At 36.9% G+C, this 15,000-nt stretch overlaps 1 protein-coding gene across 1 annotated transcript in view; it reads right to left on the bottom strand.

The window, feature by feature from the left end:
* The window catches only part of EDIL3 (EGF like repeats and discoidin domains 3), a gene marked incomplete at both ends in the record, with an annotated part of 259,331 nt that overhangs the window by 189,663 nt on the left and 54,668 nt on the right, over positions 1–15,000 (bottom strand). The window contains one exon of the mRNA XM_080637664.1: positions 3,373–3,501. Within this exon, the coding sequence (XP_080493790.1) occupies positions 3,373–3,501 (129 nt within the window). The remainder of the gene's footprint in view (positions 1–3,372; positions 3,502–15,000) is intronic.

The raw sequence follows: 15,000 nt of genomic DNA on the forward strand, positions 1-15,000 counted from the left end.
AATGCTAGCTGTATATATTCCAGTTTAAAATCTTAACAAGTTCATTTAGTATTCTGGAACTGCACAGAGAAAATGGTAAGAGAGTGGAGCAGATACATTATTCCACGCTGTTTTAAACATTTCAGAGAATTTTGCATCTGGAATGGATTGCTGAGCAGCAAAAATCAGATCTTGCACCCTTAAGCAAATACCTTAACAGAGATTTTAAATAAAAAGGCAATAAACATACAAATGCATCAGATCACAAAGAGTTACAGAGTGAAAAATTTCTCAGCTATGAATAGCAACTTTTCCCAGTTAGAAAGATTAAATTCATCCAGAGAAACATTTGGGCACATTTCTGCTTTTGAGCGTAAGAATATTTATTACTGAAGAAAAAGGGTCTATGAACTGCAAGTCTTTATAGTATCGAAAAACCCCACCCAAATTAATTATTTTAAATACAAGTAAAACATACAAGGGGAGAAAAACGTAATTCCAAATAATAATGAATTTTGCTCTGCTTAATGAGCCCTTTATATAAAGTTTTGGAAAAAAAAATCTGGAAAATAACTTAGAGGGGAAAGAAACAACAGTAATGTCCATCTGTCTCTGGGTTTCAATATTAGCCTTTTATTTTTAATTTCTTTTACTCTGGAACTGCACTGCATTTAGAACTTGCATTAACCTGAACACCACCAGGTTTTCCATCTGATTGTATTTGCTTAAGATGTCCAAAGTCTTCTAATCTGAATTTCCCAGGATGCCAGAATCATCATCTCATAAAAGACCAATTTGCCTTTTCAGCTAAGGAATCAGCTTCCTTCTGGCATTTTTATTTTAGTAAGCTGTTTCCATAATGTTGAGTCACATCCTTCTGCATAAAAATCCAGGAGCACACTATATTCTATAAAACGGGAACACAAACAAGAGCATTACTTTAAGAGCATTTATTTTTTAAGTCTAAATTTTACGAGAAATTAGGTTGTCTGGTCTCTTCAAAAACTTCAAACTACTCAACATTAGTCAAGAAACTAAAGGAATAAGAAAGCGAGTCTGTAAAGCTACCACTGCATTTTTAGCAAAAGAGCTATTAACTCATGAACCTTACTAATTATTCTTAATGATTGGTATACATTAAAAGTTTAACAAGTTCTGCAACTCTCCATTTCGTAAGAATCAGAAAAGAACATACAGATCTCTGATTTTATATTTGGCGAAGATAACAGCATACATACGAAAATTGTTCAATACAAGGAACTCTCCTCAGGGTACTAACAATCTACTGCAATTTTAAAAATAAAGTATGCATGGTTTACATGGTTTTTAAAACACAATTAAAAATAAAGGTTTTTTAAGAAAAAGAAAAAAAATAGTAACAGACCTATTTTTAACACTTAGCTCTTCAAGGTTATAACCAAGAAGTCCAGGACAGGGACACTGAGTAAAAAAGCTAACATAATATCCAATCATAATTGTAATTAATTGTATAATATTCATGCTAAATAACTTAGTAGCAATGTCAGCAAGTCTCACAGACACCTGGACTACTTCAGAGGTACTAATGAATGTGAAATGTGTACAAAGTTTATTCCATTTAGGGGCTGTATACATGTAGGATATGTATTCCATTTAAGGGCTGCATATATATAGGATCATTCAGACCCTTCAACCATGCATAAAAATGGTAGGGAAAGGGATGGAAAACAGGATCATGAAGCACTGTCTTCCAGCTTATTGTGTGGCTGCACCAAGGGAACAAGCAGTTTCTTGGGCAACTCAGATGTTGAGTAATAACCAGCTGCTGACATTTTACAGCCAGGAAACAATGACAGCGCAAAGACAGCTGGTGTCTGTCACGTTGTTGGGCATTCTGTCACAGGAAATAGTTCATTTGTCTGCAGAAAAGTTATGATCATGGAAATAAAATTTAATCCAAAGTCCCTTACAATTGCATTGTGGAGACTTAGCATTCACTCCCAGAACAACGGCAGCATCATCTTCAGAAAAGGAAAATGGAAAACAAACCAATCTTAGCTTCCTGGACTAGTTCTGCTCACCTTATCTCATGACAAAGAAATATACTTCGCCCCCAGAACAGCGTTTTCAGGTTATGCCAGTGTAGCCTTTATTTATTTATCAAAAACCAAAAAGCATACAGATTTAGGCTGTGACAGTTTCAATGAGACATCTGCAGCAGCAAGGCTGCTGGCATTGCTCCTCTGCCTGAAGTTGATGTCTTGCAGTACACCGGCAGAAGCAAAATGTGTGAGCACTACTCAGCTGTCACAGACTGAAGGTTGTCAGCGTAACCCAGGCTTATGAATCACAGACACAGATGTACAATATGAAATACCTGGAGAGTCATAGTGCTTTCAAGTATTTTGGCTGTCAGCAGAAGAAATGCAAGCAGAGCCTTCAGATAAGAGATACTGTCACAGAACCTCCAATTTTTGTGTATTTTCCTGATTGAACAGAATAAAAGACACTGCCATCTCTTCTCGAAGTCAGTGCTTTTCTGTATCTTTTACCTTCCTATTCTAACTCCCACAACTCCAAAAAAAGAGATAGAAAATGTACCTATTTCAGCAGTAGGGTCTATTTATTGTTTTGCTCTACCATGCATACTTTTATACCTTCTTTGGGGTAATGTGAGAACTTGGTCAACTTGGTCTTCTGCTTCATCGAAAACAATGGGATGGCCTGTGACACAATGAGCTCTCTATCAGCTTTACCTTTGCACTTCGATTTTACCCTTAAGATTTATTCAGATGGAGGCTTGACCTGACCTGACCTTTTGAAACTACCACTCATATTTACGTTTACTCTGAGCCAAATGCACATCACAAAACTTCAGTACATTTGACTTGCACTATATGTACTCATATAATGAATAATTGCAACCTCCAGCTGGATATTCGTTTTAAAATTCAAACAACTGACTACTATGTGTTATTCTGACTTCTATACTGTTTCTGTAATTTCACTTGTTTAAGTAGTTACTCTTTAGTCTGAACTTCAGCATACAACTATGAGAAACCAAGGTTTAAATAGTCATTGATCAGCAGAAGGATATATAGAAATATCCAATTACATTGATCTTTGAGAAATGTTGGTAATTTTATGTCATAACTATGATCTTTTCTTTTTGTGAAGTACAGCACTGAACTTTTCTGCATGACTATGTTCTGCAGATACACTTGTCTGATACTGGTTTAACTGTTAATTATGACACAGATACCTATGATGCAGAGATAAGGTTAAGAAACCAACAATGAACAATGCAATGACCACAGCACTACATGAAATGTTGTAGACATAGTCGCTGGTTGGCCTCTCACAGACTATCAGGATACTCAGACAATTATTTCAGCATTTAAAGTTTGCACTTACCAACCTCCACAACGTTAGAGCAATTGGGGTCTGAGAAGCCTTCAGGACACTCGCATGAGTAGAAGTCATCATTCAGCCCTGACAGACAGATGCCACCATTTTTGCAAGGGTTGGACTCACAAGCATCCCCTATGGAGTGAAAGAAAAAGAGAGATTCCTTTACAAAACTCTCAAAAAGTTATGCACAAGCTACAAGTATGGCAAATGGCTGATAATCAAGAACAGAAAGGAATGACTAGCTGTATGTCTTTTGAATACCTTTTGGCTAATTCAGTTTTATTTATTTATTTATTTATTTATTTATTTAACAGCAAACCTTTGTGCAATCATCTTCCATTAGCCTTTTACTTCATAAAATGTGAAACTCTCAGATGCACTGACAGCTATTTACTTGAAAAGTAAAACCTAACAAAAAATAATTTTTTGCTTTCTCTCATTTGAAATCATTCAGGATATATACTTGGAAAGGTATTTCCCCAGGATTTGATAAAATTGAATGATGGTTTCAGTTCAGGCTATTGACTTATCATCTAGTTTGTAAGCAGAGAACTGTGGCTGTGGTTACATCATCATATGCTCCAGACTTAGACACTCTTAAATCACTCAGTGGCACAGATCTGATCCAGATCAGCTACTGGCATGCAGCTGTATTTCTGCTGAACATAGAGTATGGCTTTCAGGCCAGCAGTGTGCTTCTGTGTTGGCTTTATGTCATTCACACAAAGACCAATTATGTGTGATCCCAGGATGAAGTTTGACAGTACAAAGTAAAGCCACTAAAGTCTCTTGAGCAATTTTATTTTAACCCAATCAACGATATTTGACCTGGAACCCTTTAACTGGAGCTGCTGTGTTTGCACAGTGCCTGAAGGAAGCTTTCACTATGACTTGTGATCGACCAGCTCCATGGCAGGGATGGAGACTGAAGGACTTGAGTAGCCACAGTCCCTCCAGTGCTCCTTGACAGTCTCCTCCATGTTCCAAGGAAGTATATAAAAGTCTCCCATAACTTATTTTGATTGCTGAATCAGAACAAATCAGTTAGAAACAGAGCCATGCTTCACTTCAAAACTATGCTATGAGCTAGCTATGCTTCAAAATTCTTTGCAATACAGGGCAGGCACTGGCACAGTGGGTAACATCAGCCCGCCTGAACAAGCAGATTTGGCTCATCTTTCAATTGCTCTTCAGTGATTTCACCCTACGCAGTTAATTAGCATCAAGGTGATCAACAGCAGAAACAGGCAAGCTCTGACAGATGCTCCACGGGGTTGTTTCATATGGTCAGAACTTGAATGTGCCTCCAACACTACCAGTGTGTACAAGAGAGTATTGTGACTTCCAATCTAGTGTTATTCAAAACAGCCTTCAGGAGGAGATATAAAAGAGAACAGAGTGTCTGTTCAATTCTTGCAGTTCCTCAGTTTTAATGCTTTTAAAGAACCCCTCCTTATCACAGTTCTATAGATACAAAGAAATACAGGATTGTCTGGAGTCCCCAGCAGAAAACCTGGAAGCAATCCTAAAGAATGCCCTAGGCTTTGGTCAGCTTCAATTTAATATTTTTCTCCCAGCTAATTAAATACGTATTTCTCTATATTTTTATTTATCTCAAGCTTTACCTTATAAGATGGATCTGTGCAGTACTGGTTTTAACACTAAAATTAGTTTGCATAATACAGTTTTGTTTTGCAAAATTTTTGCATCTGTAGAACATCTGCAGGTAGGTAAATATTAAAAAATAAGCACCTTTTGTGTGTGTGTGTGTGTCATTTTTAAATTGAAAAGTTGCCAGCCTTTTGCCACGTAGTTGTAAAGTTACAGAATTTCACTTGTTTATGTCAGACATTATAATACGTTTTTGACTACAATGTTGGTAATGGACCTCAAATTGTTTTAAATGCCTTTCTGGTGGATAGACTTCAGATTAGTACTTGCTGTGATAATTCCAATCTAACAATCACTTAAGAAATTTAACGGCTAAAGGCACAAAACTGCCTTTATGAATTCTGTGCATCAGTTGCAAAAAGCTCTATTTGTGGGTTAGTTGTCTGGGTTACTTTTAATTTTGTTTATTTTTACTCTTCCGATTTAAGCTGCTTTCATGACACAAAGAATTGTCACGTGTCTACATACTTGGTTTAAACAGTTTGGTCTTGAAGATTGTCCAGCTGACAGAGAAGTTGAGCTTTTTGAAAAGAGTCAATGACACAAGGAACTATCTATCTAATAACTCGACATTATCTCTCTTCCTAACTGAATCTAAATAAGTAAAGACTTTTCATTTTCAGTGCTTGTTGCCTTTTGGGGGTAGCAAAGGATGCTTGATTTTTTACTTCACGGCTGTTAGGCATTTGGTTGTAAAAGAACAACTACTATTAACTGAATGCTCTGACAACCACATTCCCATACTTTACATTAATTTTATAAATTACACAGCATCTACAGTAGGAACACTTCTTGTGCAAATCCATATAGGTATTACTAAAATGAAAAGGGATATTTTTGTTACCTGTTTCCTGATTCAGTGTTCTTCTGATTTCAATTACACAATAGAAGAAAGAAAAAGAAAAATAAAAAGGCAAAATACTGATTTCATTTGTAAGTTTTGTATTGACTGACAAGCAGAACCATCTCCAGTTTTTCATTATGCTTCCAGAAACTGAAATCTCCTACTATAACTAAACGGTATGATTTTTATTTGTCTGAAAAATCATGTTGGCTTTTTCAGTCTGAATTAAAGTGACCTGACCTACAGTTTAGGACTAATAAGGCAGATGCTGTCCTCTAGCAGTAATCATTTATTTCCATGTTCAGCAAATAGCTGCACTAAGTGCTGTTTTGACCCACCCCCTTGGTCCAAATTCTACTGCCAGTCACTGGTGTATACTTTTAATTGTCATTATATGGCATCACAGAAGTAAAATGACTACAGCATACCTCTGAGGAAAATGGGACAACAAAAAACAAACAAACAAGCAAAACCCTAAAAACAAAAAACAAAACAAAGAAAACCCACAAAAAGCTCTAACAAAAAAAAAAAACAACAAAAAAAACCAAACAAAAAAAAAACAACCAAACAACAACAGAGAAAAAAAATCAAAAAAAAAACATCCTAGCCTGTTTCATTCATGCAATGATTAAGAGAGTTAAAGAAGGAAAATCTTTACTTTGAACTTGAACAATGGTTAAAATAATACTGTAGTATGATGGCAAGTATGATGTAGTCAGAGAAATAAGCAACTGTACAGACACAAGCGAGCAATAATTCTGCTTATGACTAGACATCAGGCTGTGCAAATCTGCTTACTTAAATTAGTAAAACTCACTTAAAATATTAGTACCCTTATTTATGGCTTAGTGTCTGTGAAATTGTGCATAACAAGAAAAACCACCTTTGAATCAACAATATTTCCCTCAACTTATATTTTGGTCCTCTCAAGAAGCCATTCATATTGAAATATTGAAGTCTAATTTGTTACACATTTCTAGTGAGTTTGATGAACAGAATTTTATTTAAAGGCTCTGTTCCTAATAAGAAAAACTTATAGGTGTGTATTCTGTCTTAACGAAACTGATTAAGGGATTTGTTATCATTAAAATACTGTGCTCCTTAAGACACAACTTTTAAACACAACCGCAGTTTTAGAATTTAACCTTAGAGTCATGCTGAATGGAACAGTAAAATAAACCCAAAGGAAGACCTGAAGCCTTTACAGTAACTCTTACAGAATGGTGCTCTGTGCTGCAGACTTTCAATAGTGGTAGTTTGTGATAGGCTGTGTTTGTGCAACAGACTGTGCAATTTGACAAATTTCTATAAATTAAACAAAACACTCTAAGAGGAACTCCATTATTTAAAAAGTACCAACAAAAGCCAATTAATATTATAACTTTATTAAAATGTTCTGAAATGGGTCCTGTAAGAATGAAAGTGCCAAATAAAAGCAGCAATTCATGGTCTCCTTTACTATGTCGGATTAACCCTGCACTTTTCATTGTGTAGCTACCCAAACATTAAAGTATGCCTCAAGACTGTACATAAAATAGGTACCACAAATACTGCTGCCTTTACTTCATTCTCAGGAAAATCTTGGACAGCAAAATATCATTGCATCAAGCTACCGAGGTTTGGTGAAAGGATCAGTGAAACAGAATCAGCGAAGGGTACGCTTACATGCTGCCCCCCCACAACTGGCAGAACTCATGAACCCTTTCCATTTACCTAAGATTTTGAAGTTATGTTATATATATATATATCTTATTTTACATATATATATATATAAAATATATATGTATATACACAAATGCATTTCCTCCTTTTTTCATGAAATCATACATGCAAGACTTAAGGTAGAAATGTAATCCACATTATCTCAACCCATACTGTATTGAGGAGCAGACAAAAGACTTATATGACTTACACCTGGGGCTGAACAATCCCAGGCACAGCTACAGGTTGGGCAGAGAAGAGATTCAGAGTGGCCCTGCAGAGAAGGACTTGGGGGTGTTGGTCAATGAGAAAATGAACATGAGCCACCTTCAGTGTGTGCTCGCAGCCCAGAAAGCCAACCTTATCCTGGGCTGCATCAAGAGGAGCATGACCAGCAAATTGAAGGAGGTGATCCTGCCCCTCTACTCTGCTCTCGTGAGACCTCACTTGGAGTATTGTGTGCAGTTCTGGTGTCCTCAACATAAAAAGGACATGGAACTCTTGGAACAAGTCCAGAGGAGGGCCACGAGGATGATCAGGGGACTGGAGCACCTCCCCTATGAAGATAGACTGAGAAAGTTGGGGCTGTTCAGCCTGGAGAAGAGAAGGCTTCATGGAGACCTCATAGCAGCCTTCCAGTATCTGAAGGGGGCCTACAAGGATGCTGGGGAGGGACTCTTCATTAGGGACTGTAGTGATAGGACAAGGGGTAATGGGTTCAAACTTAAGCAGGGGAAGTTTAGATTGGATATAAGGAAGAAATTCTTTACTGTGAGGGTGGTGAGGCACTGGAATGGGTTGCCCAGGGAAGTTGTGAATGTTCCATCCTTGGCGGTGTTCAAGGCCAGGCTGGACAGAGCCTTGGGTGACATGGTTTAGGGTGAGGTGTCCCTGCCCATGGCAGGGGGGCTGGAACTAGATGATCTTAAGGTCTTTTCCAACCCTAACTATTCTATGATTCTATGATTAGAGAATACTACATTTGGGGGATTTTTTTTTTTTTTTATTTTTCCTCACGTCTTTATTTTCTTCTTAGCATTAACTCAAATAACCATTTGAGTGCATTGTTCATCATTGAAAATGCTTGCATACTCAAAATTTAATTAGGAACCCCATGTACTTTTCCAAACTCAGAAAAAAATACATGTGAAAAATCAAATAAAATGGTGAGTCTAGCAACCAATCTAGTAACAATCAGGCTTTTTTTTAAGACTATGGCAGCTTTTGTCCATAATGAATAACTCAATCAGTGAACCTGGGTCTCTTTTATTAGAAGCACTTGGAGATGAACTGTTCTGTACATTCATCATGCTCCACGATGTACCTTCACATAACCACTCCTATGCCACATTCCTTTTCAACAAACTACTGAATGTACAACTACTCTTTCTTTCCACAAGCAGGTAATAGTGGAAAGGAGGGCAAAAACTGTAAAACCACTCTTCGTCAAACTTTATACTTCTATATAACATACTTTCTGATCTTATAAAACCCCACAAAATGTTATGTGATTCTTGACTGAAGAGTGCAGTACTTGACAGCACTTGACAGCACTTCAGTTGACAGCAAAGGACAACCTGAAAAAAGGAACTCAACTGCTGTGTATAAATAATGCAGCACACCATGATGGTAAGAGTTAGCCTATCAATCTTTGTCAAGAACAGAAATCCAGTTTATGAAAACAATTTTTGTGATATGACACCTAAAGAAGATACACTGTGCAAACAGGAAAGTGCTATCCACAACCACATGCACACACTAATATTACTACAACTACTCTGTTGTAAAATCACATAAACCAGCCAGCAACCATTACAATATGGAAATCAATCTGCAGCTCAATAATTTTCGTCAGTGGAAAAAAGAAAAGGAATTATTTACTCCAACATTTTTACTCCCTAACATTATAGCTCCTGGAATAGGAGTATCTGCCAAAAGCTAATGGATGGTACCCTGAATTAGGCGTGTGAGAAGTATTTCAGTTCCCACACACAAAATCAATTGCCTGACATGAACACAATTTCCCTCAACTATCTTATAACACCTAGAATGATAACAGCTGTGATTTCTGGCAGAAGTTTTACTGTAAGAAACATCTGTCGAGATAATGAAATGATGACAAAGTCAGAAACACGTCACAAGATTTCAGAACTGGAAGGAAAGATATGGTAGAAGAAAGATGATTCAGCTGTTTGGGCACATTGTCTTCTGTAATTTAAGAATAGAGCATACTCTATGAAACAGCAGGTGTGCATGGAAAAGGTCAACCCTCTTTATTCTTTTACATATGTACATTAAACATAAATATGAACGCATTTAGCATGCATTACATATTGATGCAGTTAAATTTACAGAAGCTGATACTGAGGTAAACCTACTGATACTGCAGGAGTCCAAGGAGATGCTGAGAGCCACTGAAACAAAAGGCGTGACAAAATCTGCAAGTAAACAGGTGCAAAAGTCTGAGTTCAGGGTGCTAGCCACACTCTATACTGGTATGCTATATAGTGGGTGTTTTGTAGCTCAAGCACTTGGTTTCACTATTGACGGGAAGTGGTAGACCATCATTCCTTCCTAAAGAAGCAGCTATGTTTTTATTCAATTTCCTATATTGCTACACATGGCTTATTTTAAAAGCTTTTTTTAAAGAAATAAAATTAATAGCTAGTTCCTTTCCTAAGAATAAAAACTGTTGCAAAGAAGAAATCCCCGACTGGTACCAAAGAATAAGCACCCCTGAAAATAGCCAGTCAATAGAAATTTGGTATGGTGATACTAAGAATGAGCTTCAGTTCTGAAACCCCAGAAGAGCAACTAAAATTCAGAGGAGGCCTGAGAAAGTACTTGCTACCAGTAGCAGTTTCACATTAAAATCAATTTTCAGAAAACGAGCTTTAATAGTTTTCTGATTTACAGAATCATCTGTACAAAGTTCAAATCCATTTCTCCACAGCTGAACCACTACTGAGAAGCAGAACCATAAATCATATTGAAGACACACCTGTGCAGAGATGCAAAATGGAAACATGAGAACAAATGAGCTCCGCAGTTCTTCCAAGAAAACTATCAGCTGTTTTTCAGGTTTAATGTTGAGGCAGCCAATTTGTTTTTCCTAAGGTAAAAAGGCAGTTGAATAATTAACTTGTATCCCTTCTTATCTGAAAGCGAAACTTAAGTTTCTAGGCACCAATAATTCATCTACATCCTTCTGTTGTTTTCTAGCCTGATTTGCCTACTATGCAGGTAGAAGGTTCAGCTAACTTTTTAATTAGAACTTATACGGCAGACTGTTTAAAAGGTTTTAGAAAATGGATAAACTGATACCATCAACTCTAAATATCTGCGTATGAATTGGATGGGAAAACTTACAGGAAAACATAAATCTCACAATAATAAACTCATGATCTTATTAGAGATCTCATGAAAATAGAGGTAGCTGCTTCTTTGACTGAAAGCCTCTGGGATCAAGAGACTGCATGCTCTTAAACAAGCTGTGTCTTGCATTTGTAGAGGACAACTGCAACATACTCATGTAAACTAGGTGTCCACATTTCTTTAGACAACTTTTTCCAGTCTTGTAATCTGAGGAGATGTAGCAGCTGATTTCTGAAGACCTGAAATGGTAGTATGAAAAGAAAATCAGATTATTCTGAGCAAAGAACTGATACCACTCTGGAACTGGACTAAACATTAATCCTGGGTGAAGATGAAGTAGTGACTTAAGCTTTGGATTTAGTCACAGCACAATGCCATGAAAGTGTGTCACTAGTTTCAGGGTTAGAATAGAGCCCTAAAGTAATGTCTGCAGAGATTCATTTCTACCATAATAAATCCCCTTCTGCCTTAAAAAGATTATAATCTCTTCCCTTTCTAAAGGTCTACAGTATGAGCTACTTTATTCATTTGAATGTGAAAAAGCAGTAGGTCACTGTACTTCATCCTCCTGTGTTACAGACTTTTAAAGCATCTGATGTTTGACAATATGAAAAACAAGCAGGAACAGGAAACAGCTTAGAAAGTAAACTCTTCTCTCTTTCACCAGTCACAGACAGTTCATTTCTATGCCAATTGGCTCTGCAGGAGAAAAAGATTAACTATTCCTGTCATTTCAAATCTTTATTAGTAAAAAAATGGATCAAAAGTGGTTAAAGGAGGAATATGGTTTACATATTCCGAATATTTTTACAACCTCTGGAAAATTCTTCATGCACATACTGCCCCGAGGATTTGGGGAAAGTTGCCATCAGTTTAAGACATTGTTTCATCAAAGGAAAAGATGATGTGCTGTCCCAAATTGATCAGCTGAAAGTACAGGTGCACCATCCCTAGCACCCAACCTCAGCTAACAGCAGAGATGCTTCCTGCATTATTGGAAGAAAGATAGCTGATAGACCCCTTTAATGAAGACGTCCTAATCCATACCAACACAACCTTCCACAGCATCTCTTCTCTCTGCATCCTCAACAAAGCTGGCAAAAAATACCTAGGCATTCCTTGCACGTACTCATTTGACTATAGCTGTCATTCATGTCAGTTGTGTTTATACAATTATTTGCCACTTGCTAACACATGTGAATCAACTTGTATTTCTGCACCTGTTCAGATCTGCAGGGTAAGAGAGGTTTATGAAAAGGGAAATAATAAGAGCTTAAATTGAGCCTTCCTGTACAAGGCACTTAGGCTAAACTTGTCTCTCCATTAAGTTGTTTTGTTCAATTAAAACGTTCAGAGAGATATCAAGTCATGACAGGAATACATTATCATTTCCAGTGACTTGTCCTTTGTTTTCAAAGGTGATCAGGAGAATTTCAGTGGTATATTCACTTGAAATTTCTCAGTAAGTAAAATATTCACATTTCTTGCTAGAAATTACTGTTTTGCATATCCCCTGACAAAATTTCACTGATTTCTCTCAAAAAGTCAGCTGAGCTCCTGCAGGCTTCTCCACGGACTGCTAGTAGTCTCCACTTGCATATATCCCTGACCATCAGATGGTCAATACATGGATGTATATTTCTCATTTGACTCAACCTACATTGAACTTTTGATAAGTAGCTCTTCCTAGATCTTTCTCTGAAATATTCATGGTTCCCAAGGCTCTGGAAATGCCTTACAGCTCTGATTAGGAAACAACTCAGACACACAGCAGCTTGCCTCTTGCCAATCCCCTGCTCTCCATGAAGAGAAAATCCATGTACATAATCAAATCAGTAGCAGAGTTCAAAGGGTAGCCTTTAAAATAAACAGTCAAGTAAGTCTTTTTGACCTTATCTAGACAGGTAACATCTTCCTTCTCCTCCCTATGGAGTGAGAGCATTCAGGTACATATAATCTTACTGGTCTTGACAGTCATCTTTCCAGTTTCCACTTGCATTTCATGGAAGTGGAGCAAGATGGTTAAAAAAAAAAAAACAAAACACGGAATTATCACTTTTGATTAAATATTCTCAATTTTCATCACCTTTTACATCTCAGTTTGAGCTTCCCATTTCTCTTTTTTATGCTCCGCAGATTTTCAGGTTAGTAATTTAGAAGCACCAGAATATGTGTCTATGTATACAGATAAACACACATACATATTTAGTTCTATACTTATATATTCATACCTACTTTATACTATGGAAATGAAAGAATTTTGTTCTCCCTTTGTTTGCCCTGTATTGGATATATTCATTTACTGGTTGCTAGGCAATTATTAATCTCAGCATTGTTGAACTGATCTTTTCCCATCCTAAGTAAATCCAAATTTGAAAGCTGAGCAATTAAAAAGGCATCATTAATAGCTTTTAAAACTCTAATCACATTTCATAATATCCTCCTATCATCACCAAAATGAAGTATCTTGAAACAATATGAATTCTAAACATATTACACTTTTTTCCTCATTACTTACACTGAAAAGTATTCATCAATCACTAGTTACTTCCATTTTTGGATACTCACTTCTTGAATATTGGAAGCCAGGTTGGACAGGGCTTTGAGCAACTTGGCCAAGTGGAAAGCGTCCCTTCCCATAGCAAGGAGCTGAAACTGGATGAGCTTTAATGTCCCTTCCAGCCAACTGCCTATGTTTCTATGATTCTATAAAATACATTATTTGGTCACATTTTTTATAAGAGGCATCAACACTAGTGAAGAAATGGGTAGCACTTAATGTTATAAGTTATGTATCTAAAATAAGAAACATACAAAATTTATAGCTCACTTTTCAAAATTCTGAAAAATCATGTAAGTATCAAGTGCATTCCATAAAAACCCTTAAATGTGTCCACATATACACAAAAATATATACATTTATAAAAAAGTACATTCACCTCCATCATACTGAAAATGAAGGAATATTTTCTGCTTTCAAACAATATTCCAAAATGTAAAGCATATTTGAAGTACTCTGTGTGAAGCAGCCAGTGTTGGCTATGTCTAAATTAGAAAATAGCCTGGCTCAACAGATGAACATATCAGTATTTCAAAGCATGCAGCTCTCATGTCTCTACAGGAACCCAGGACACAAGGTTTGTGGATCCTGTTTCAGCTTTGATCTCTTCCCTCTGTGTGATGTGAAGGTGCCCAGATGACCAATCATCGGTTCAGACCCTTAAGTAACCATTAGGGTCTCCACTTCAATACAATCTAGTCCAACAATCTCAGGAATGAATCCAGCTCACGCGCATCAAAACCCCTCTGCAGGCAGAAGCAAAGTGAGTGTAGGCTGTGATGGCAATCAAGGGATTCACTTCCAAAGCCCACTGGCACACTGGTGACCATTTTAAGTGACATGATGGCACGAAATACTCCTTCCTACATCAACATACTCTGCAATGAGCTCCTCTCCTCTATTATATCAAACCCTGCGGCTAGACAGAATAAAGCAGAATATTCTGTAAGTTTCCACCACTATAATTACCTCACCTTACTGCATTCATTTCATGCATTTTTTGGCCACACAGGTATTTAAATCTATAGACACAAAAATTCTGTCACCATCAAAAAAGACATGTCACCTGAGCAGATACACCAGCATTGCTGTTTTCATCATTTCTTTTCTGACTTTACAGGAGGAAGGTGATGTTACTGATCACACTCAGAATAATAATTAGGTAATGAAGGTATGCATCTCTCCTGTGCAAGATATGAAATAATAAGGGCATTAAAGCTATCAGCTACAATAAGGAAGTGACTGTTTATTTTGGATGATGCAGCTGGCAGTAACATGAAAGTTCTGTGGATGAATGATGTAAACTCTTCAGGTAATTTTTGCTAAGAGTCTCTGGAAAGGTGAACAGATGCCATTTTTACCTTATTTCTTTAAACTTGCTCAGAAACAGAATAAAATCTGAAATTTCTGCACATGTAAAGACTCCTATACAGATTGCATAGCATACTGTGAAAGAGGTTTCTTCTAGCCCTAGATTCTC

This window comes from Psittacula echo (assembly GCF_963264785.1).
Source record: "Psittacula echo genome assembly, chromosome: Z".
Lineage (NCBI taxonomy): Eukaryota > Metazoa > Chordata > Aves > Psittaciformes > Psittacidae > Psittacula > Psittacula echo.